We start from the raw sequence: 25,602 nt of genomic DNA, 5'->3' as shown, positions 1-25,602 counted from the left end.
CCTGTTCCTTTTCCTCCTCCCCCTCCTTCTTCTTGCCCCCTCCTCACCTAGCCATTTCCCTCTTCTCTCCTTTCCTTCCCCTACTTCATCCTTCTGTTTTCCTCCTTCTCCAGCTTTGGTTCTACCCCCCAAGAAAAACCTGACTGTGGTTGCTGACTGGGTTGACATGACAGTGGTACAGACATGCTGTCTTGCCCTGGACCTGGGGGGAAAGTGGGCAAATGCCACCGGAATGCTGGTTCCGGCTTTTTGTAGATGCTCGTTATCAGATTACATCATTCCCTTCTATGCCTGTGAGTAAATATTGAATTTTATCAAGTAATCTTTCTGCCTCTACCAGATGACCAAGTGGGCCTTCTCTCTTATTCTTGTGACAGCGCTGTCACAGCAGCCTCCCTGAAGGACCAGGCTGACTGAGAGGCTCCGTCACTCCCCCCACAGTCCATGTGGGTCTGCAGAGGGCCACCTTTGTAGCAGTGGGCAGTGGCAGTAGAGAGAGTGGCTCCCAGCCCCTCCTGCTCAGGGCTCTGCTTTCTCTACCGTCTCGACCTCACCACTCTCTCTCTACCCACAGGTATCCTTGAGTTCTTCCACCACCAGCTTAAGGACATTGTGGAATATGCAGAGCTGAAGACCGTGTGCTTCCAGAACCTGCGGGAGGTGGGCAATGCTGTCCTCTTCTGCCTGCTCATCGAGCAGAGCCTGGTGAGCCACGGCCACGGGGTTATTTGGTGGGGTGGGGGTGGGGGCCAGTGCTATAAAGCGCCATTCTTTTTAGACTTTAATTTGAATTTGTTCCCTGTAATTGGGGGGGGAAAAAAGCAGTATTGTTCATTGTTTCCAGAATGTTTTTCTATGTGAGCTATATGAAAATGTTTTGTGATGTAATACATGCTCCATCTAACCTAGCTCAGGTGCAGCGCTTTACTGCCCAGGAGAGCTGTATGCAGTGACAGAAATGTTCCATATGTGTGTGTTGAGCACTTAAAGCGTGGCTTAGTGTGACTGAGAGACTGAGTTTTAAATTTGATTGAATTTTAATTACTTTACATGTGACTATTTACATGTACCTTGTGGATAACACAGTGGACCTAACCCTGACTTACCAGTCTCACAGGGGGATGCCTTGCTTTCCACAAACTGACTAAATACCTCCACATGGTGTCACTTGGCCTGTTGATCTGCCCCCAATGTTTCATTTCAAGCAAAAGTTTGTCAAATTTTTAAAATTGGAACACCTAGTGAGTATGAAATGTCATCTCGTATGGCCCCTCTGCCTCCCACATTCATAATGAGGCGGACATCTTCATTTACTGATTGGCTTTTCCTGTGTCCTTTTCTATCAAATGCCCACTTGTGTCTTTTGCCCATTTTTCATAGAAGTTCTTTGTGTATTCTAGATACTAATCCCTTAATGTGTTATGTGTATTGCAGGTACTTCTCCTTGTTTGTGGCTTGAGTTTTCACTCTCATAATGGTGATTTTTGATGAACAGATGTTCTTATGTTTAATTCAGTCTTCTTTTTTTAATAACGACTAGTACTTTTTATATCTTTTTAAAGAAGTTCTTCCCTACCTAGGGGTTCATGAAGATATTCTTTTATGTTTTCTTTGTAAGGTTTTTAAGTGTTGCTTTTCACGGTTAAATTTACGATCCTTCTGGAATTGATTGGTGTGTGCAATTTTAGATATGAGCAGGGCTCTTTTTCTCCATATGGGATAATCAGTTGAGCCTCCCGCATTTGCTGGAGAGGTCCTCCTTTCCCTGCTGTCTGCAGGGTTCCCCACGACATGCTGGTCTGTCTCTGGGTTTCCAACTCCGTGCCATTGGTTGCTGTTGTGGGGGCTGGAGTGCGCTATCATCACATCACAGCTCTCACGTGAGTCTGATAGCTGACAGGGCACACCCCATCTCAGTCTTCTTAAGATATGTTGGCTCTTTATGGACCTTTGCTCTCCCTGTAAGTTTTAAAATTGACTTGCCTAATTTATTGAAAAAGCATATCGACCTTTTAGGAACGACGTTGCATCTCTAGACCTATCTGGGGAGGTCTTTGTGGGGCTGATTCTCATGGTAGTCTCTTGGTCTCAGTGTCTCGCCCAGTGCCTTGGTGGCTTTGTGGAGGCCAGGTTGGGTTTTAGAAGGACAGGGGCCAGGGTGCCTGTCATCTCAGGATATGGGCATTAGGATGGCAGTGCACCCAGGGCTAAGTGCTCCTGGGTTGGAAGAGTCCAGGATCAGCCATGGACACATTCAGAAGTGGACAGCTTCTTGTCAGGGCCTGCGTCTTTCATCTCTGTTTCCTGTACCGCCAGGCAGGCCCTTTACATGTGATAGCAAGAGGGAGTCCAGCAGCACTGGGCCCTCCTTGTCCCCACCACCAGTGGACTCAGAGCATGGACACAGGTCTCCCCCAGCATCCATGTTCAACCTCAAAGAGAGTGACCAGCCTCTCACATGCACCTCCCCCGACCACCCCCAACCATAGCAGGGATGATGGGCACAGAATGAGAGCCCATCACTCCCAGGGGTGCAGCAGAGCAGCCCCCAAAGGAACAGGCAGGCACTGACCCTACCGAGCAGCAGATGTCCAGGGAAGCCACATTCTAAGATGTTAGAGCAACCTGAATTTTTTAACCTAAATCAATGTGAATTTTTTAAGAACCAGATAAGCTAGGAAAAATTCCTTTAAATAGTAATCTCTGTTAATGAATTTTAAATATTTAAGAAAATGTCCTTCATGTGCAACTTGCCTGAGCATACAGCACAAAGTGAGAAAAGCTCTCCTCTGCCTGTGTCCAACCTTGTGATGCCTCCCCCAGCATTCACTCTCTGACAGCTCTGGCCTGGTGAGAGCAGGCAGCGCACACTTCCTGGGGACGCTGCCTGAGAGAACTGCCTGAATTAATGGCAGGGAACAAAACTTTTCTTCAACTATGAAATAGAAACTGTCCCAGAGGCTTGTGTGGATGAGAAATAATGTCTGAGCACATTAACCATTAGCACCATTCAGAGACTTCATTAGAAACTTAGGAAAAGAGACATCTGTGACTAGTGTGATCCTTGCCTGCCCAAATCCTATTTCTCATGTGGGAATAGACATCTCAGGCACGAAGGGGTCTTGTTAAGTCTCGGGAACCGAGGTGACTCCTCACATTTCCAGTGTCGATCCCAGTGTCCTTTCCTTTCTTAGAGTCACTGACCACAGTCTGTGCATGTCTCAGTCTCCCCTGTGGCAAGTGCAATGCTGGGCATGAGGGAAACAGTTGATCTTAAGTGTACTTGCAAACTTGTCTTATGAGCACTACTTTTCTTTCATTCCAAATCCTGGGTCATTCTGCCTGCCCTTCTTCCCTGATCCCGTCTTCCTCACCTCCCTGCTCTTCCCCACCTCTCCTCCCCACATCAGACAGGTGGAGGAAAGGTAGACTGTCAGAATAGGGCACTTCTGCCCCAAGACCAGCCACAGACTTCAATTTTGTGGTGTTGCTTTAATCCTTTTGGAAATAAAGGGTTATGGTTTCCAGTAGGTTCTCAAGAATGGGAATCCCCCTCTAGGGTAACCCTTTCTTTGACAGCAGTGGACACGCCCTCATCTTGGCCAAACACCCTGGCAAGGGCAGGTGTGATGGCACCTGTGTCTCCCACTCTGATCAGTGAAGATACTAGGGTAAATGCGTCCTTCCCCTTATCATGCCCTGAGAAGAGTGGGGCAGCTGGGTCTGGCCACACGAGCACACTCTTGGCAGCCTGAGCACTGAGAATCAGGATCGGGTGATGGGGCATCAGATCCCCAGGGACCCAGTCCTTCAGGGACTCACTGTCATCAGGTAGTCATCAGGCTCATATCTGACTGCCATTTCTTTGTTTAATAACAGATTCTTTTTACCACCAAATTATAAGATGATTTTAGGAAGCTTTCATTCACCTGTGAGGTCTGGAGGCACGAAGTGGAGTACGCCTTCTGCCTGCCCCTGTAGTGGTGAGGGGCCTCGGTCTACGGGCCCTTTTAGGGGGGTCCTAGAGCCTCCACCTCTACAATGATGAACAGCGTTTGTCCTCTTCTTGGCTGTCTTTGGGTTCACAGTGGGTCGTTAGGGGTTTTGCAACCCCTGTGACATTGGAGATGAGCTTTCTCTCTAAGTGTGCATTTTAGAAAGGACCTTGTGTAGGGTTTTTATTACCTCTTCAAAGAAGTTTACAATCCGAAAAAGTTCAGAATGCCAGTTCAGAACTTTGTCTAGGCTCTGTGGGGAGGAGTGGACAGTACAGGGTGACTCACATTCATCCTTTCTTTCTGCCTACAAAGGTGTTTCCAGAAGAAACCTTCTTCTGTCCATGAGGTCTGATTAAAAGCATTGGTTCCTGTTTTTTTTTTAAAAAAAAAAAAAAAAAACTATACCCGTTGTCGTCAAGTCGATTCCGACTCATAACGACCCTGTGGGACAGAATAGAACTGGCCCATACAGTTTCCAAGGAGCGCCTGGTGGATTTGAACTGCTGACCTCTTGGTTAGCAGCCATAGCTCTTGACCACTATGCCACCAGGGTTTCCATGAGCGGAGAAGATTAGGTGCGGAAGGGTAGGGAGAAGGCTGCCAAACTAGTAAATCCTGGAGAAGAAAGCCCACATTCAGTGATAGCTTTTACCTGTGTGCATTTATATTTAGTTAGAAATAAATAAAATTTAAAATTCAGTTCCTCAGGCTCACTAGCCACATTTCAAGGGCTTAGTAGCCGCATGAGGCTTGTGGCCACAATATTAGATAACACAGACATAGAGCACTGCATCATCACAAAGAGTTCTCTTGGACAGTGCTACCTGGAGTACTTACTTTACACTAAATACAAAGATGTATGTTGTTTTCATGACCATATTTCTCCATTCATCTTTGCTAAGAGAATGAACTTCCTAATGTGACTTTCTCTGTGTTCAAGTCTTTAGAAGAAGTGTGTGACCTGTTGCATGCCGCCCCTTTTCAGAATATCTTGCCCAGGGTTCATGTGAAAGGTGAGTGTGCCCTCTGTTGCCCAAGGAACCTCACCACCAACTGTAACAGTGGCCCACAGTCTGTATGGTGCCAGATACAAGGCTGGGTTTGGTTTGTGAGTTTGGTGCCGTATAATTGGAACCAGGGTTAACTGTGAGGAGGGTGTATAACCTAGTTCAATAAATACTGAGTAAACAAAGTATTTATGGCTGAAATGATAGAGTGTTTGGCATTTCCTTCAAAGTAACATGGGGGCAAAGGGAGATTGGGTGTATATAAAAAAGATTGGCCATGAACTGATAATTATTGGAGTGATGATGGGTGCAAGTGGACTCATCATGTTAATCTCTGCTTTTTGTTTACATTTGAAAATTTCTGCAAGTTTTAAAAATACATATTGAACAGAAGATAAATTCTGTTTATATATCATGTTTAAAATATCACATCAGGCAGTTCTGCTAAAGAATTTTCAAAGAGAATCTATATACATATATTAACTTAAAAATCTTGTTTTTTGAAAAGTAACAAAATGGCTGCAGTAAATATTTACCTCTTGATAATGACATGGAATGTAAATGGTTTAAATGCACCAGTCAGGAGACAGAAAGTGGAAGAATAGATTTTAAAAAATACCAGTCAATATGCTGTTTATAAGAGATATGCCTTAGACACAAAGACATAAATAGTTTAAATAATGGAAGATGGAAAAATATATATACCAAGCAAACAATCCAAAAGAGAGTAGGAGTGGCAGTGTTAATATCTGACAAAATACATTTTAAGTCAAAATTCATTATAAGAGGCAAAGAAGGATGCTATATAATGATAAAAAGGTCGGTGCACCAAGAAGACATAATTTTATATACCTACTGCCAGAATAGTAAAATATATAAAGCAAAGTCTAACAGAATTGAAGAGAGAAATAGACAAATCTACAATAATAGTAGAGGACTTTAATGCACCACTTTCGATGATGGATAAAAAAACAACTAAAAATAAAACCAATAAAGATACAGAAATTCTGAATGATTCTATTAACCAGCTAGACTTCACAGATACATATAAAACACACCACTCAACAGCATATATGCAACAATATACATTCTTTTCCAACGCACATGGAACATTGTCCAGAACAGACCATATTTTAGGTTGCAAAACAAAGCTGAATGAATTTTAAAACACTAAAGTCATACAGAGCATCTCCTCTGACCATAACACTGGGAAACTAGAAGTCAAAAGCAGAATAAGGAAAATAAATGGAAACTACATTAACACACTGCTAGAAAACTGTTGGGTCAAAAAGATAAAATAACTACTGGATCATAGAAGAAATCAAAAGTGAAATTTAAAAATAGTTAGAATCAAACGAGAATGAAAAGACAACATACCAAAACTTTTAGGATGCCGCAAAAGCAGTACTCAGAGGGAAATTTATAGCAATAAATGCGTACATTAAAAAAGAAGAAAGATCCAAAATCAATAACATAACTTGAAAACGGTAACAAATAGAAAAGGAAGAGCAAAAGAAGCCCAAAGTTACCAGAAAAAAAAAGAAATAATAAAGATCAGAGCAGAAATAAATGAAATAGAAAACAGAAAAATAATAGAAAGAGTCAACAGGACTAGAAGTTGGTTCTTTGAAAGGACAAATAAAATAGACAAACCACTAGCTAAATTGACAGAGAAAAAAATAAGAAGATACAAAGAATGAAAATAAGTTGGAGACATTACAACAGATCTAACTGAGATAAAGATGATCATAACAGAATACTATAAAAAATTGCACTCCAACAAATTTGAAAACCTAGAAGAAATTGACAAAATCTTAAAAACATACTACCTAACTAAGCTAACACAAGTAGAGGTCGAAAATCTAAACAGACTCATAACAAAACAGGAGATAGAAGATATCATCAGAAATCTCCCAACAACAACAAAAAAACTGGACCAGATGGCTTTACTAGGGAATTTTACCAAACGTTCAGAGAAGAGTTGGTACCAATTCTACTCAAACTCTTCCAAAACATAGAAGAGGAAGCAATGCTACTGAACACATTCTTTGAAGCCAACATTACCTTGATACCAAACCAGTAAAGACGTCACAAAAAAAAAAAATTAGAGTCCAATATCCCTCATGAATATCTTCTCATTTTGGCATGACTTCAAAATGAGAAGAAAACAGCTACAAAGTATGAACCTAGGAAAATTGGAAGTCATCAAAAATGAAATGGACTGCATAAAGATCGATATCCCAGGCATTAGCTGAAATGGCCTTCTATGGGCAGTTTTCAGTCAGACGGTCATATGGTCTACTGTGCCAAATGGAAGAGGAATGACATTGCACTCATCATCAAAAAGAACATTTCAAGATCTATCCTAAAGTACAACGTTGTCAGTGATAGGACAATACCCATACGCCTACATGGAAGACGAGTTAACATATGACTATTATTCAAATTTACGCACCAACCAGTAATGCCAAAGATGAGAAAATTGAAGATTTTTACCAACTTCTGTAGTCTGAAATTTGGAAACCCTCGTGGTGTAGTGGTTAAGTGCTACAGCTGTTAACCAAGAGGTCGGCAGTTTGAATCTGCCAGACGCTCCTTGGAAACTCTATGGGCAGTTCCACTCTGTCCTATAGGGTTGCTATGAGTCGGAATTGACTCGACGACAGTGGGTTTGATTTTTTTTGGTTTAATGACTTATTCATTGCAGATAGCTTTTTTTCAACAACATAAATGGCGACTATACACGTGGACCTCACTGGGTGGAAAACACAGTAATCAAATCAACTACATCTGTGGAAGGAGACAATGGAAAAGCTGAATATCATCAGTCAGAACAGGGCCGGGGCTGACCGTGGAACAGACCATCAATTGCTCATATGCAAGTTCAAGTTGAAGCTGAAGAAATTAGAGCAAGTCCATGGGAGCCCAAATATGACCTTGAGTATATCCCATGTGAATTTAGAGACCATATCAAGAATAGATGTGACATGTTGAATACTAATAACTGAAGAACAGACGAATTGTGGAATGACATCAAGGACATACATGAAGAAAGCAAAAGGTCATTAAAAACACAGGAAAGAAAGATCAAAATGGATGTCAAAAAAGACTCTGTAACTTGCCCTTTTATGTAAAGTAGCTAAAGCAGATGGAAAAAATGATGAAGTAAAAGAGCTGAACAGAAGATTTCAAAGGGCAGCTTGAGAAGACAGAGCATTATAATGAAATGTGCAAAGACCTGAAGTTTAGAAAACCAAAAGGGAAGAACACGCTTGGCATTTCTCAAGCTGAAAAAACTGAAGGAAAAATTCAAGCTTCAAGTTGCAATATTGAAGGATTCTATGGGGAAAATAATTGAACAATGCAGGAAGTATCAAAAGAACACGGAAGGAATACGCTGTACCAAAAAGAATTGGTTGACATTCAACCATTTCAGGAGGTAGGATATGGTACTGAGATACTGATAGTACTGAAGGAAGAGGTCCAAGCTGCGCTGACGGGAATGGCCAAAAACAAAGCCCCAGGAATTGACAGAGTACCAGTTGAGATGTCCTAAGAGGCAGTCATTCGAACAGAACAAGGGATACTGCGTGGTTTTAAGTCAAGAAAGGTGTGTGTCAGGGCTGTATCTTTTCACCATACTTACTCAACCTGTATTCTGAGCAAATAATCCAAAAAGCTGGACTATATGAAGAATGCGTCATCAAGTTTGGAGGAAGACTCATTAACGAATTGTGATATCCAGATGGCACAACCTTGCTTGCTGAAGGTGAAGAGGACTTGGAGTACTTACTGATGAAGATCAAAGACTACATAAAGAAAAAAATCCTCACAACTGAACCAATAAACATCATGATAAACAGAGAATCACGATAAATGGAGAAAAGATTGAAATTGTCAAGAATTTCATTTTACTTGGATTCACAATTAATACCCATGGAAGCAGCAGTCAAGAAATCAAGCGACGCATTGCATTGGGCAAATCTGCAAAGGACCTCTTTAAAATGTTCAAAACAAAGCTGTCAACTTGAGGACTAAGGTGCGCCTGACCCAAGCCGTGGTATTTTCAGTTGCCTAATGTGTATGTGAAAGCTGGGCAATGAATAAGGAAGATGGAAGAATTGACGCCTTTAATTATGGTTTTGGCAAGGAATATTGAATGTACTATGGGCTGCCAGAAAAATTAGCATGCATGTCTTAGAAGAAGTACAACCAGAATGTTCCTTAGAAGCAAGGATGGTGAGACTTCATCTCACATACTTTGGACATGTTTTCAGGAGGGACCAGTTCCCAGAGAAGGACATTACGCTTGGTAAAGTGGAGGGTCAGTGAGAAAGGGGAATTCCCTTAATGAAATAGATTGTCATGGTGGCTGAAATGATGGGATCAACATAGCAACAATTGTGAGGATGGCACAGGACCTGGCAGCGTTTGTTCTGTTGTACATAGGGTTGCTGTGGATCAGATCTGACTCCATGGCACCTGACAACAACAACATCCCTCATGAATAATGACACAAAAATTCTCAACAAAATTCTAGCCAACAGAATTTAACAACAATCCAAAAAAATCATACACGATCAAGTGGGATTCAGACCAGGAATGCAAGGGTGTTTCAACATTAGAAAATCGATCAGTGTAATACACCACATAAATAAAACAAAGGAAGAGAACCACATGATCAAATCAATTGATGTAGAAAGGCTTTTGATAAAATCCAGCACTGTTTCCTGATAAAAGCTCTCAACAAAATAGGGAATAGAAGAGAAATTACTCAACATAATTAAGGGCATATATGCAAAACCAACAACCAACATTGTTTGCAATGGAGAAGGACTGAGAGCTTTCCCCTTGAGAACAGGCATGAGACAAGAATGCCCATTATCACTACTCTTAGTCAATATTGTGCTGGAAGTCCTATCCAGAGCCATAAGGCAAGAAAGGGAAAGGTATCCAAATCAGAAATGAAGAAGTAAAATTCTCTCTATTTGAAGATGACATAATCCTATACATAGAAATCCCAGAGATTCCACAGGAAAGCTACTGAACCTAATAGAGAAATTCAGGAACACACAAAAATAAGTTGGGTTCCTCTGTAGTAACAAGGAGAACTCCAGAAAGAAAATCAAGAAAACAATACCATTTACAGTAACCCCCGAAAAGATAAAATAACTAGGAATAAACCTAACCAGGGATGTAAAAGAGCTATACAATGAAAGCTATAAAACACGCCTACAAGAGTCTAAGAGACCTCTATAAATGGAAGAACATTTCATACTCATGGACTGGAAGACTTAACTTTGTGAAAATGTCAGTACTAGCTAAAGTGATCTACATATACAATGCAATCCCAATCCAAATTCCAACAATGTTCTTTACTGAAATGGAAGAACTAATCCCCAGTTTTATATGGGAAAGAAAGAGGCCCCAAGTAGCCAAAACAATATTGAAGAAGAACAAAGTAGAAGGCCTTACACTCCCTATCCTCAAAACATACTTTTTTGTTGTTGTTGTTGTTGTGTTGTTAGGTGCAATCGAGTCAGTTCTGACTCACAGCAACCCTAGGCGAAACAGAATGAAACACTGCTGGGTCCTGTGCCATCCTCACAATTGTTGCTGTGCTTGAGCCCATTGTTGCAGCCACTGTGTCAATCCATCTCACCAAGGGTCTCCCTCTTTTTTGCTGACTATACAGCCACGGAAATCAAAACGGCCTCTTACTGGTTTAACGATAGACATATAGACTAGTGGAATAGAATTGGGAACCCAGAAATAAATGGATTCATCTGTGTACGACTGATTTTTGACAAGGGGTCAAAGTCCATTCAGTGGGGAAGAAAATACGCTATTTAACGAGTCATTCAAAACTGGATACCCGTTTGCAGAAAAATGAAACAGGATCCATACCTCAAGTCATGCACAAAAACTAACTCAAAATGGATCAAAGACCTAAATGTGAAAGCTAAAACCGTAATGTTCCTGGAAGATAACATAGGGACAAAATTGTGGGACCTAATTTTTTTTCAAAAATAGGTTATCAAGCACAATTACAGATGTACAAACAGTATAAGACAAATTAACTGGGACCTCATAAAAATTAAAATACTTACGCTCATTAAAAAACTTTACGAAACAAGTAAAAAGCAACCTACAGACTGGGAAAAAATCCTTACTAACGACATATCCGATAAGGGTCTAATCTCTAACATATATAGAAAACTTCAACAACTGAACAACAGAAAGACAACTCAATAAAAAAAGGGTGAAGGACACAGTTCACCAAAGAGACACTCATGTGGCCAACAAATACATGAAAAGATGCTCACAATCATTTGCCATTAAGAGATGCAAGTTAAAAAAAAAAAAAAACAACTGCATGGAGAGACCCTCTCACTCTTGCTAAAATGGCACTGATTAAAAAAAAAAAAAACAGAAAACAACAGATGCTGGTGAGCATGTGGGGAGATTGAAACTGTTATTTACTGCTGGTGAGATTGTAAAATGGTACAACTACTATGGAAAATGACATGGCGCTTCCTCACAAAACTAGAAATACCTTGTGATCCAGCAATCCAGTTCCCAGGTATCTACCCCAGAGATTTACACAGACAGATATATTCACACCTGTGTTCATTGAAGGGCTATTCATAATAACAAAAAGATTGAACAACCTAAGTGCCCATCAGTGAATGAATGGATAAATAAAATGGTACATACATACAGTGGAATAGTATGGAGCCATAAAGAATAGTGATGAGTTATCAAGACATAATGTGGATGGATCTGGAGAACATTATGCTGAATGAAATAAGTCAATCACAAAAGGACAAATATATGATCACGCTTTTATAAAAAGATGAGTAGTTATTATATATACATATAAATAAAACCAGCATTCGTTGGTTGTTACCAGGGATCATGCAGGCGGAAGCAGGAATCACTCTCTAAATAGTAGACACTTGTTATTTTTGGTGATGAGAATGGTAGCATTAAATGTGGGTTAAATATACACAACTTGACAGGGTAAATGGTACCACTAAGAAATACACAAGAGAAAAGGGCGTTTTTGGTAAGGGATAAGACATAAAATTTTGCAACAACATGAAGAACCAAAAAAAAAAGAGTGTAGTTACATATGTATATATGCATATATGTGTGAGGGTATCTATACGTGTGTACATATATATACACATACAGATGTATCTACATGTACATGTGTACACAGGTATGTGTGTGCATGCGTATATATTCATAGGAGCACAGTTACAGATACTTCTGAGATACAACCAAGCACCTCACGGGACTGGTTTTCTGGGTTGGAAAGCTTAGGACCACAGTCTCGTGGGACAACTCAGTTAATTGGCATAATGTAGTTCATAAAGTTTTATGTTCTACCTTCTAGTTTGGTGAGTAGTGTCTGAGGTCTTAAAGGCTTGACAACAGCCATCTGAGATACACCTATTGGTCTCTAATTATCCAGAACAAAAGAGAAAGAAGGAAACCAAAGATTCAGAAGGAAACCAGTCTACAAAACTTAATAGGCTACATGAACCATCTGCCTTGAGACCAGAACTAGATGGTGCCTGGTCAGCACTACCAGCTGCTCTGATCAGGGCCACGATAGATAGATCCTGAAAGAATGAGGGAAAAGTGTGGAACAGAACTCACGTTCTTAAAAAGTCCAGGCTTGCTGGACCTGTTAAGATGGAAGGACTCCTTGAGACTGTTGCCCTGAGATACTCTTTAAACCTTGAACAGAAACTATCCCTTGAGGTTACCTTTTAGCTAAATAACAGAGTGGTTCATAAAATAAAAAATATAACTCGTGAGTACTATGAAAAAATTATCTGTATGAGACCACATGGTCAACAATTACCCTGAAGCAGGGAAACCAGATCACTGGGATAGGGACAGACAGAACGGAATTAATGAGAATATTGACACATTATAAAAAATGTAACCAATGTCACTGAGTAACTTGTATAGAAATTGTTAAATGAGAACCTAAATGGCTGTGTAAACTCTCACCAAAAACACAATATTATGTTTAAAAAATCTTGTTTTTTGTAAAAAAATTTAAACTTTTGCAATCATCTTTCCATACAAAAAAGAACAGAGTATAATAAGTTCTTTCCACTGCAGAGGGAGAGAGACTGGATGCCAAAATGAAAAGACTTGAATCAAAGTATGCCCCACTGCACCTTGTCCCTCTGATTGAGAGGCTGGGGACTCCTCAGGTAGGTGTGCTCTGTTGCCATCACTGTTGCCGGCGTGGGCAGCAGGACCAGGCTGGGTGGGAGGGCTTCAGAGCACGGGCTGTGAGCGAGACCACCCTGACCAGGAGCCTGTGTGAGGTTAGTCAGCTTAACGAAACTGCTTGTGCCTCTGTGCCTGTGGGTGTCAAACAGGGTTCCTAATAGGACCTCTTCATGGGGTGGTTGTGAAGTTTTAATAAAGCTAACATGTGGAAAGGGCTTAGAACGTCACCTGGTACTTAAGCTGTGCACGATGTTGGTTATTGTTGTCATTGTCCACCTAAAGAAGCCTTTTCACAGGCATTGGTGCTTCTAAGATAGGAGGAAATGTGGCAGGGTAGAGTTCTGTGAATATCGCCTTACGCTAGATCAGGGTTCCTCAGTCTCAGCATGGTCGCATTTTGTTGTGGGAGGCGGCTGTCCTATGCATTGTACGGTGTTGAGCAGCTTCCCTGGCCTCCACCCACTAGATGCCAGTGGCACTTCCTCCTACAGTTCTGATGCCCAAGAATGTCTCCAGACATTGCCCCATGTCCGCTGGGGGATAAAAATTGCTCCTGGTTAGGAACACCTGACCGTATGATGTCCCTTGACTGAAATATATGTAATTTTCTAAGATACAGAGGTCACTGCTGACATACTTAGTGAGTGCTCTTCTGTAAGCTGACAGAGTTTTCCATTAAGTCATGAAGAAAGCTCCAGTTTCCTACTGTGACCCATAATATTCCACTTTTCCTTTCTGCAGCAAATTGCAATAGCAAGAGAGGGGGACTTGCTGACAAAGGAGCGCCTCTGCTGCGGCCTGTCTATGTTTGAAGTCATCCTGACTCGGGTTCGGACCTTTCTGGATGACCCCATCTGGCGTGGGCCGCTTCCTAGCAATGGGGTCATGCACGTGGATGAGTGTGTTGAGTTTCACAGGCTTTGGAGTGCCATGCAGTTTGTCTACTGCATTCCTGTGGGAACACACGAGTTTACGGTTGAGTAAGTGTGTGCTTGGTCTTACCCTTTGGAGCAGGACAAACTGCCAGTGGAGATAGAGGAGCTGTTGGGGGCTGGGGGGAGTGGAAGCTGGTGCCAGGCAAACACAGAAGACTGCATTCCTCTGGAAATGGACCAGAACTTACGGGGCTGGCCCAGCTGCTTCAGTGCTATTTCAGTGGGGTTTCCTACTTGATGCCAAAGGTGACTCAGGACCAGGCCTCAGGGAGTCTCTGAACAAATCAAAACTGTAGGAAGCGTTGATGTGTATTTTTCTGGGGAGAAGGTCCATAACTTCATGTCATCATTCTTCATGGAGAGACTACTGTTTGGAAAAGGTTAGGAAATAGTATACCAGATGAACCCAAGAAGGGTGGTCCACAGAAACAGGGAAAAGTCACCTGCTACTCAGCGCTCCCTGCAGGACCCACACCCAGCTGGCTGGGGAACGGGAGCCAGTGGGTAGACAGTGACGCACAGGACTTGGTTAGTGATGTCAGGAGATAGACTCGTGAAAGACTTCATCATTTTCTACTGACCTCCCATTTCCCTATCGTGACTTCTTGTTTTCAGGCAGTGTTTCGGTGACGGGCTCCACTGGGCTGGCTGTATGATCATCGTACTTCTTGGGCAACAGCGACGCTTTGCCGTACTGGACTTCTGCTACCATCTACTGAAAGTCCAGAAGCAGGATGGCAAAGATGAGATTATAAAAAACGTGGTAGGTGGAAGAAAATCTGATGGGGAAGTTTCCCAAAGGCATACTTTTTATTAAATTTTTCCTGGGAATTGTTTTTATCCCAGTAGATAAGGTACCACCAACTGAAGCTTCCTTTTCCTTCCCAGTATGAATCTAATTGGGAAGTAAAGTCGTCTGGCAGTTAAAATACTTACTGTCCATTTTCCTTTTCAAGGTACATGAGAGGGTCAGATCCCTCTCATGCTTCTTATCATTTGACTTTCCCTTCTGCCCCGTTTCTCCTGCCTCCAGCTGGAGAAAATTCCCTGCTAATATCATTAGATTGGATCCACCAGTATAAGCCAGGATATTGTCCTCAGTTTTAAGGTCCATAACCTTAATCACATCTGAAAGTCCCTTTTGCCGTGTAAGGATCAGGGCGCAGACATCCCTGGGGCCACTCCACCTCCCTCACCTGCTGTGTTTTCCATTTCCTTGGCTCTCTGGCCTGAAATCAGCATTCTCCACCTGTATCTTTCATTCACTTCAGCTGTGTCTAATCTACTGAGGTTTCACACATTTCCACAATCATTAGTTTCTTCCTAAAAGTTTGATTTGGTTCTTCAGATCTGGGTTGTTGATGTTGTGTGCCATCAATTCCAAATCACAGCGACTCTATATGACTGAGTAGAACTGCCCCATAGGGTTTCCTAGGGTGAACTTTTTTTTTTTTTAATTGTGCTTTAAGTGAAAGTTTACAGTTCAAGTTTCTCATACAAAAATTTATACACACATTGTTATGTGACACTAGTTGCTCTGCCTGTAATTTGACAGCACTCCCCCTTTCCATCATGGATTTCCCGTGTCCATCCAGCCAGCTCCTGTCCCCCTCTGCCTTCTCATCTCTGGACAGGAGCTGACCGTTTAGTCTCATGTGTCTACGTGAGCTAAGAAGCACACTCTTCCAAGTATCACTTTATGTCCTATAGTCCAGTCTAATCTTTGTCTGAAGAGTTGGTTTCGGGAACGGTTTTCGTTTTGGTCTAACAGGAAGTTTGGGGCCTGTGTCTTCCTGGGTCCCTCTAGTATCAGACCACGAAGTCTGGTCTTTTTACTGGAATTTGAGTTCCACACCCCACTTACTCCTGCCTCATCAGGGACTCTCTGCTGTGCTCCCTTTCAGGGCAGGCATTGGGGGTAGCCAGGCACCATCTAGTTCTTCTGGTCTCAGGCTGATGGAGTCTCTCGGGCTCTTATTTTCCTTCTGTGTTTGGTGTTCTTCATTCTCCTTTGCTCCAGGTGGGTTGGGACCAGTTGACGCGTCTTAGATGGCCTTTCACTAGCTTTCCAAACCTCAGACACCACTCCTGTGGTGAACTCTCTCCAGGAGTGATCACCAGGTTTCTCTCGTGCAGCTTACTGGTGGGTTCAAAGCACTGACCTTCTGGTTAGCAGCCGAGCGCTTAACCGTTGCACCACCAGAACTTCCATTTCTGGGTAGTAATTGGTAATTTTTTCTTCACTGAATTTTTAAATTTCTTTCCACATTTTATATTTTCTGTCTTACAATTCTAGTATCTGAAGGTGCAAGGCACGGAACCCCTTTGCAGTCAACAATGTGGCTTTGTGTTCTGGTTGCTGAGAGCAGAGCCACCCCTCAGGCCAATGGGTGGGGACTCACCAGCCCGAGGGACCCCCTGGGGGCTCAGTGCTGACTCAGCCTCAGGAGGCATGATGTAACCTATCACGGCGACAGGGTGAGGCCAGTGAAGAAAGGCCTTGGCAGACAGAGGCTCAGATTTGCTCCTGTCTCTACCCTGGACCTTGCCCTATGTGTTTGTATCCTTCTTTCTGCTAAAGATAGCCCTTTCCCTGCAGTTTGTAAATTGTTTTAATGAATCAAAATTACATCTAAGAAACAGAGGAGGGGCGGGCACCTGCTGACCTAGCCCCAGGTGAATGGGGATGAGAGAAGGGCTGCATGGAGCAGTGGAGTCTGCCCCAAGCCGGGAAGGGAAGCTGAGATTTGTACAGGGCACAGTTGGTGCGCGGAACGGTCTGTACTGTCCAGCACACCTTTGCGTCAGAAATGAACGACCCTGGACTGGTATGGCACCCATTTCCAGAAGGCCTTGAGGGTATCTAAATCTCTTGTTCCCATTCTGAAATGTTTCATATGATTTCCAAGCTCTTATTTGAACTTAATTTGGACTGCTTTCCTTCCAAGACTTATATTTGTTTCTGCTCATCTCCAGTGGCCGTTACCAACCTGGGACCATTTTAGCTTAATTTAGAGGCTCCTGGCTTCATGGGGGTGTCTCCAGGTTGCTTACAGTTCAGGCCCAGTCTCACTCCACTGCTGCTGTTGGTATCTGTCCTAGAGGAAGCTGACTTGTTTTACCTCCTCCACAGGCAGACCCAGCAATGCTTTTTAAAGTTTTTGTGTGTGGGGGGGGGGGGGTGCGCGTGCTTTACCCAGATCTATTACGGTGGGAGTGTCTGTCAAAGCATCCTGTCCATAATTCCAAACTGAAAGTCTAAGGCTTGTATTATTAGTTTACAGGTCTTTCCTCTTCACCTTTGTACTCCCAGCTTTCAGTACACCAAAACCAAAAAACCCCGTTGCTGTCGAGTCAATTCCGACTCATAGTGACAGAGTAGACCTCTGCCCCATAAGGTTTTCCGGGGAGCAGCTGGTGGATTCAAACTGCAGACCTTTTGGTTAGCAACCATAGCTCTTAATTACTGTGCCACAAGGGCTCCCCTTTAGTACATAAAAAAAGAAACCAGTGCCGTCGAGTCGGTTCCGACTCAGTAGGTTCTTAATACCTGTTCGGTGAATGAATAGATCAGTTAAGTTATGTAAACAAGTCTGTTAATAGCATGAAACCCACAGAGAAAATTGTTTATATTCAAACTATTGTCCCAATAATTGCCTTAAAGAGATGGTGTGTCGGTACTATTTGGTTTAAGTTATTCCTGAGAAAATGAAAATCATGACATTTGAAACACAAGCAATAAATGCACACATTTTTAAATTAACACATTTTAATTGTAGCCTTTGAAGAAGATGGTGGAGAGAATTCGCAAGTTCCAGATTCTAAATGATGAAATCATCAGTATCTTGGACAAGTACCTGAAGTCAGGAGATGGGGAAAGCACACCTGTGGAGCACGTGCGCTGCTTCCAGCCCCCTATCCACCAGTCTCTGGCCAGCAGCTGAGTGACATCCATGTCCCCCCGTTAAGACTACCAGTACCAACTGGATTTAACAGCATGTTTTCTTTCAATGAATGATTTAGTGAGATTTTTTTAATGGACTGCTTTTCAGTATCTGCCTGTTAAAGGGGTGCTTTTCAATCTAAAAGCTTAATTTTATAAAATTGACTTATTTTTCTAGACTAAAATTAAAATTGTATATGCTTTTGGTAATTAGGAAGTCTTAGAAGATTGGCTGATAATTGTTGTTGCCATCATGTTCTTAAAAATTTTTTTCTATGGATTGTGCCAGTAGCTATCAATGTCAGAAGATGCTCAGTTCAGTTACCCCTTCGGGACTTAAACTGAAGACAAACATTTAGGACTTAAGCAAGACACTACCAGCTAACTGTAATAAAATCCTCAACTAGAATTAATGATTATTTTACTTTTGCTTAGGGATTTTTCTCATGTCTTTTATGAATAATCTTTTCTAAGAAGTCACTGTTCCCTCTTCTTTTGTCAGTGTTTCAGAAAAGTGACCTTGATTTTTCCCCCAAGTCCAGTTGTTACCAAATATGATTTGTGAGGCATGATTTAAAGGTTATAGAAATAAAACCCATGAAGCCTGTTTTTGTTCATTCATTTACTCTAGAACCAGACTCCCTTGTACCTTCCTCTCAGAATTCAGATTGGGCCTGGGGGTCTCAGATAGGACGAGATCATGACACCATTTGAAAACACTTTTAGGTTTGCAGGGGGATGAAATGAAAACTAAATTTAGACAAAAGCTGTATTGGGCTGCCCTCTTCTGGTTGTGAACCTGAGGGCCGCGGTGTGAGGAAAGGAGACCCACCTGAGACAATGTGCACAGTAAGGGACTGGAGACAACAGAAGGTCTCTTCCTGACCACCCCTGTTGTCCTTCCCAACTACTGGGTGAACTGTTTCACACAGCTGGAGTTTTTCCATGTTCTTTGTCCAACTGAAAGCAGTCTGGTTGACTATTTGAGACACAGAAATAGGTAAGAACTAAGCTAAAGCCAAATTTTAAAATATTAAGGCCACAAGTATCTAAAACTTCTAATTGAATGGATAAAAGTTTATGGCAGTCTCTTATGAGCAAACAATATAGATTAATACAAGGCAAACATTATCAGCTAAACTTACTTTATATCTTAACGGGGCATTTAGTTTACATTATTTGGGCAGTCACAACCTTCAGCAATATCTGAAATGATTTTTTCCCACAAAAAGGAGTGACTTCCACATGCCTTTGGAAATTTAACGCCAAAGTCCAGGAGCATCAGGCATGGTACATCAAGTATGTGAATTATTCTGTTGTACTTTTTTACCCTCAAATTGCACACAGTGCACTAGGACTGTTTATAAAACATTGCTTCTGGTAATGGCAATGAATAACCTTGGGTCCAACATTTTGCTAGAGATGAAAACCAACAAAAGAAACAGTTGCCGTCAATTCCAATCCCGGGTGTGTGGAATAAAACTATTCCACAGTTTTCAAGGCTCTGACCTTTCTGAAGTAGACAGGCCTTTCTTCTGAGGTGCCCTGGGTGAGTGTGAACCGCCAACCTTTCAGTAGTATTCAAGCACTTAACTTTTGGGCCACCCAGGGACTCAGATTAAGAGATGGTATTTATGCTCACCCTATACTGAAAATACAGAATATGATTTTTTAAAAATTAAAATTATTGACTGAAACTAAATAGTCCATATTACTGAGTTTTGTTAAGATTTAATTATAAGCCAAATAAAATGTAGTAAACACTTATATACAAGACAATTTCAAGTGCTATAAAATATTAGTATTAACCTATGCAGTCTCAATGGGGGGCGATATCACCCCCAAAGGGGTAAAAATTAGTTTTTATGCTTAAGTATAAAGCACAGGTACTGCACATACGCAGATATACAGCATACCTGATATTAAAATTACAGGGATAGAGGTAATTAGGGGAAAAAAGGTGTAAAAAGACTTTATAGGGGACAATAATAAATTGGGAAAAACAACTTATTCTATGAAATGTGAAAACTGACCCTGATAAAGCCGACGGGGAGACGTAAGGGAACGTGTGAGGCTGTGCTCTCCGCTCAGCCTCCACCACCTCTGCTCAGTGACGCACTCACAGAGCTCGGGCAGAGGCAGACTCCCGGTGCCGGCCCACCTGCTGTGCTGTGAAGCCTTGGGCAGGGAGAGCAGAATGGTGCAGGTCCACAGCCGTGTTCTTCCTACTACCCAGTTGAAAACTGTGTCCCCAATACCATTTGTTTGTTTTTTTAAGGCCAATTAATAGCTACAAGTTGAAAGGTTTTGAAGCTGGATGAGGGTTCATTATACTATTCTACTATTTTTTCCATATGCTTTACATTTTCCATAAGTACTTTTTAAAAGACCAAAATATATAGTGGTACAAATAAACTCTTAAGCAAAATAAAATATTTGGTACAAAGAAACCATGTTTTACAAATATTGTTCGTTCTAAGCATTTAGTAGACCCAGAACTTTGTTTTGTCTTTTATTATAAACTAAATTTAAGATATAATCCTAGTCTTCTGACTTCATTTCCCAGAGTTGTTAAAAGGCATAAATGACATATTGTGAAAACACACGGAAAAGAGTAAGAGCTGAAGTAAAATGATAAACTTTCAGACATCTCAAGATTCCAGTAACTGAAAAATAAAGCTGGCTGACTCCAAGAGCCCAGCCCCAAAAGATGCAAGATACAGTGGGCTCAACAAAGCTGTCGTCTAAGAAGTCCGTCAGATGTATACGGGAAATCATATGTACGGTAACTAAGTCACAGCCTGAAAGCGTTTTTTGGGAGGCGATTTCCTACCTTTTTGTGGTCTAGAATGTTCCCTTGTCTAGTAACTTAAACTAACAGTTCAAAATTAAAAGAATTCATCAAACAGGAGTCGTGTTCGTAGGTAAGGTAAACCATGAGGTAATGGATTGGGATGACTTTGTTATTTTTTATACCAAAATGCCTAAAATGGTCAGGACTTGACAGACTGGAGGTAACAAATGCATACTTGACGCTTTTATCACCAATGAAAAATAAAGCATTTTTATAGACTTAAAATTGTCGTTAGTGCACTTAGTTTTTGGTGAAGGAATCAAACTTCAAAATGCCTCTACAGTAATACAGTGTTCATAGAAACAGAAATCGGCCAGGTACTAAGGTCACTGTAGTGAGCTACCATCATTTAGATGTGAGAAAAGTAATTTCTTGGTCCAACTCAGTGAAACCTTAAAAAAGATTGTCTTTAGAGAACATTATTTGAGGACAATTCTTTTTCAGACACATTCTGACATTCAAATTCATTTTAAAACAGAATTATAGATTAGCCTTTTAATTATATCTCCTAAAAAGCTGTCAGATTTCCATTCCTTCGGGAAACATTTTCACCAGTGTGTTGTTCAATTCCACAGGCTAAGGTTTCTTCGCTATTAAGAATCTCATACATATTAGAGAGATTACCATTCGCTGCTTTATCGTCTTTTCGAAAAGACACAGGCAGACTTGCTAAGCTAAAGCTGACATCTTTAAAGGCATGCAACAAGAATATTCCCACAATGATTGTAGAGAAGCCACTCAGAGTACCAATGACATCATCGACAGGCATATCTTGCCACTCCTTAAAGAGAATAGCTGAACATGTTAAAACCGATGTGGTAAAGAATACGTAATATATTGGAGTCACAATTGAGGTGTTGAATATATCCAGGGCCCTGTTTAAGTAATTAATCTGTGTGCTCACACAGACTGTCAGGCTCAGCAGAAGAATCCAGGCCAAGGGACCCTGCAGCACAGGCTTTCCCGCAAACAGCTCTTTGATGGCAATGCCCAGGCCTTTCACACAGGAGACAGAAAATGCTCCTATTACAGAGCAGATTGTTATGTACACAAGGATGTTTGTCTGTCCGTGGCGAGGTCCCACCACAAAGATTAGTATCAAGGACACAATGACCACAAGTGTTGCGAAGACCACAAAACCTGGAGGAGGCAAAGAAAAGTTGTATTTAGTCAATGTTTAAGTACTAAGGAAAACTGAAAATCCAAAGCGCGATAAGATACTCGATAGGAAGGAGAAAAGGCTTGGCCCTAAAATCAAAATCAGCTTTCCTGGGATCTGCCCTAGAAAGCAGCACACCCACAAACTGGAAGATTAAAGGATGCTTTCATATTCACAAACTGGGATACCACTAATATTTTTAAGTTGAATCTTATGCCTCAAAATAAAATTGAATTAGGCTAATTCGTGTCCCAGAGCATCCTGGATCACCACCTCCTACCCACTTCAGTGTTCTAACATCCAAGGCAATCAGAAAAGGGACAGGGACGGGTGGAGGAGAAACCATATTCATTAATTTATGGATATTTAACATAAAACCCGCTGCCATCGAGTCAATTCCAACCCATACCTAGGAGTTATAAATTAAGTTTGTCCTAAAAGGAGTAGATTTTAAAAATATTTAGGGACAACCACTGCGAGAGCAAATCAATCGGAGAACCTGAAAAATAGTGTAGGTGTTCTGACTGAATACAGTGAACTGGCATAGCATAACAATAGCTAACAACTCTATAGCACAGGCACTTTGCTCAGCAGTCACTTAATCCTCACGACTACAGATTCCTCCATCTACGTTTAAGATAAGAAAAGGCAGCACAGAGAAGTCACATACAGGCATTTACTCCGTTCCCTCCACAAACTCCACGTTATGCATTGAATTGTGTGTCCCCCCAAAGATGCGTGTTGTAAATCCTAACCCTGGTACCTGTGGATGTAATCCCACTTGGGAATAAGGTTTTCTTTATGTTAATGATGCCATCAGGATAGGAATGTCTTAAACATAACCATTTTGAGACATAAGAAGAGCAGATTAGGCACAGAAGCAAGCACAAGTGGGGAAGAGATGGATGCCCTGTGGCGATCTCCCAGGAACTCCAGACAGGCTGAGACGAGGGTTTCCCCCAGAGCAGACAGAAACTCCTAGAGCCAGCACCCTAAATCTGGACTTCTAGCCTCCTAACTGTAAGAAAACAGATGTTTGTTAAAGCCACCCACTTAACGGTTTTTCTGTTACAGCAGCACTAAGTAACTAAGATAATAATGGGATTTTTATAAAGAGGCAAATAATACAAAAACAGGGAAGGAGATACAGCAACAGTATTTTGGAGCCAGAAGCAGAGGATAACTAAAAACCAGTTTAAAAAAACCAAAAGTTGCCTTGCAGTAGATTCCAACTCAGGGTAACCCCACGTGTTTCAGGGTTTTCAACGGCTGTGACATTTTGGGAGCTGATCAGCATGACTATCTTCCAGCACCTCTGGGAGAATCTGAAAGGCCAAACTTCTGCTTAGTAATGGAGGGCTTAACTGTTTGCCCCACCCAGGGACTCTAGTACGGCACATCAGAAGGAGCGGAATCCCACATCAGCAGCGATCAAAGCTTAGGAAGCAACTGGATTCACGGAACAGAACCCTCGTGAGGTACAAAGTGTCTCTGGAAGTGGAGGTGAAGGTGAGACTAAAAACAGGAGCCAGCTGGAAGTCCGTGCCCTGCCCAGCCTGCACGTCTCGGGACCAACCCGCGCCCTGCCCGGCCTGCACGTCTCGGGGACCAACCCGCGCCCTGCCCGGCCTGCACGTCTCGGGACCAACCCGCGCCCTGCCCGGCCTGCACGTCTCGGGACCAACCCGCGCCCTGCCCGGCCTGCACGTCTCGGGACCAACCCGCGTCCTGCCCGGCCTGCACGTCTCGGGACCAACCCGCGCCCTGCCCGGCCTGCACGTCTCGGGACCAACCCGCGCCCTGCCCGGCCTGCACGTCTCGGGGACCAACCCGTGCCCTGCCCGGCCTGCAGGTCTCGGGACCAACCCGTGCACTGAGAGGCTCCGCACTGAACAGGGCTAGGGTGAAGTGTACTTCCATGAAGCTAAGACCCCCCTCCCCACTCAATTTCCAGAACTTTACAGCCAGGCAGAAGGTTGGAAGCTTCTCTGCTACATCTGACCCGCCCCCGTTTTAAAGGTAAGAAGGCAGCCACGGATCAGGACAGTTGAGCAAAGAACGCCTCTAGCAAGGAGGAGCGGACAAAACAAACTGAAGAGAGCAACAGCCTTGGTTCCCTCCATGTAGATAGAGGAAAACATAAAAAAAAAAAAAAAAGCCTCCCCCCAAAAAGTAAGAAAAGCTACCATTAATATCCTCAGAGAAACAATGATGAAGTACCAGACTAACCTTATACCCAAAGCAACCATAAGCAACGGGTAAACTACAAAAACAAAACAACTGCAAACAGACAAAAAGAAGCATTCATATGAGGACTTCTAAGGGCAATCAAAGCAACCAGACCTCCAGGGGACAAGACCCAGAGTAAAGGGAAACACTGCTTCTGCTTTTCCTCTGGGGCAACTGCCAATTCTAGAGCAGGAAGTAAGGGCGAGCATAGAGGTCAGCAGAAAGTCGTACGCAGCCTGGGACTTGGGGAGGTTTCAGTGCACTGGGTAAAAAATTAGAACTTAATGGGCCAAGATCCCAGAAAGGAGGGAACTGCAGATGAATAAGTCCAAAATTCTGGGTCCCAATTTCCCTGAAGGCATTTGTAGGCACTTATGCTGCACGTGGCAAGGTTAGTGGAACCAAGTGAAAAGGGTGGTCAGGAGGCTAAAGGGTTAAGCCGGGAGTTCAGATATGGTGTGGTATTGAAGAGACAGACGTCAGAGTTCACAGTTCAGTGAGGTAAGAGCGGTCGGTAAACATCCCAGGCTATTCAGTTGAGGGCCGGAAGGGCTATGACCAAGAAGAAGGCAAAATGGAACAAAGCCAGCCCCAACGAAGGCTTGAAATGCAGCTTCGCCTCGTTAAAGGTGATCTGCCCCCACAGAAATTACCTTTTCTTCGAAGGAAGAAAAGACCACATTTACACTTTTTAACATATTGTGTTCTGCATTCAATCAAAAATGCCAAAAGATAAAAATGACTAAAAAGGAAAAAACAGACTCAGAAATAATCCTGATATTGACATTACACAGATAAAGACTTTAAAACAACCGAAAATAAAAAAAAAAAAAAGGCAAGCTCTTAGAAATTAAAAACAGTAGAAATAACAACTCGATAAAAGGGCTGGAAGCTAAAACTGAGGAAATGACCCAGAAGACAAAGCAAAAAGGCAAAATGGAAAAAATAAGGAAAAATATAAGAAAATGGTCCAGTTCAGGAAGTCCCATCAACAGACGAATAAGAACTTCACAAAGAGAAAATGGAAACAATATCAGAGAAGTAATTAAATTCCCCAGAGTTGAAAAATGAATTTCGAAATTAAAAGGACCCATCAAGTACCTAGAAAAAGGGATGAAGGATGACCCACACCTGGGCCCATCAGTGTGTAATTTCAGATCCTAGGACAAAGAGAACACCCTAATAACTTCCAAAGACAAAAGACCGGTCACACATGAA

The 25,602-nt window shown here is 42.2% G+C and overlaps 2 protein-coding genes across 9 annotated transcripts in view; one reads left to right on the top strand and one right to left on the bottom strand.

Moving 5' to 3' along the window:
• The window catches only part of CYFIP1 (cytoplasmic FMR1 interacting protein 1), a 195,790-nt gene extending 177,041 nt beyond the window's left edge, over positions 1 to 18,749 (top strand). For all 5 annotated transcript variants that reach the window (XM_064296201.1, XM_064296202.1, XM_064296200.1 and 2 more), the window contains 6 exons: positions 575 to 705; positions 4,939 to 5,011; positions 13,148 to 13,242; positions 14,006 to 14,244; positions 14,815 to 14,962; positions 17,979 to 18,749. In XM_064296201.1, the coding sequence (XP_064152271.1) occupies positions 575 to 705; positions 4,939 to 5,011; positions 13,148 to 13,242; positions 14,006 to 14,244; positions 14,815 to 14,962; positions 17,979 to 18,143 (851 nt within the window). In that variant the 3' untranslated portion in view covers positions 18,144 to 18,749. The remainder of the gene's footprint in view (positions 1 to 574; positions 706 to 4,938; positions 5,012 to 13,147; positions 13,243 to 14,005; positions 14,245 to 14,814; positions 14,963 to 17,978) is intronic.
• A 1,892-nt stretch (positions 18,750 to 20,641) lies between these two features.
• Positions 20,642 to 25,602, bottom strand: part of NIPA2 (NIPA magnesium transporter 2) — a 37,107-nt gene continuing 32,146 nt past the window's right edge. For all 4 annotated transcript variants that reach the window (XM_064296205.1, XM_010600208.3, XM_064296206.1 and 1 more), the window contains one exon: positions 20,642 to 22,136. In XM_064296205.1, coding sequence (XP_064152275.1) covers positions 21,505 to 22,136 — 632 coding nt within the window. In that variant the 3' untranslated portion in view covers positions 20,642 to 21,504. The remainder of the gene's footprint in view (positions 22,137 to 25,602) is intronic.

This window comes from Loxodonta africana, chromosome 13, assembly GCF_030014295.1.
Source record: "Loxodonta africana isolate mLoxAfr1 chromosome 13, mLoxAfr1.hap2, whole genome shotgun sequence".
NCBI lineage: Eukaryota > Metazoa > Chordata > Mammalia > Proboscidea > Elephantidae > Loxodonta > Loxodonta africana.
This window is presented reverse-complemented; position numbering and strand designations above follow the sequence as displayed.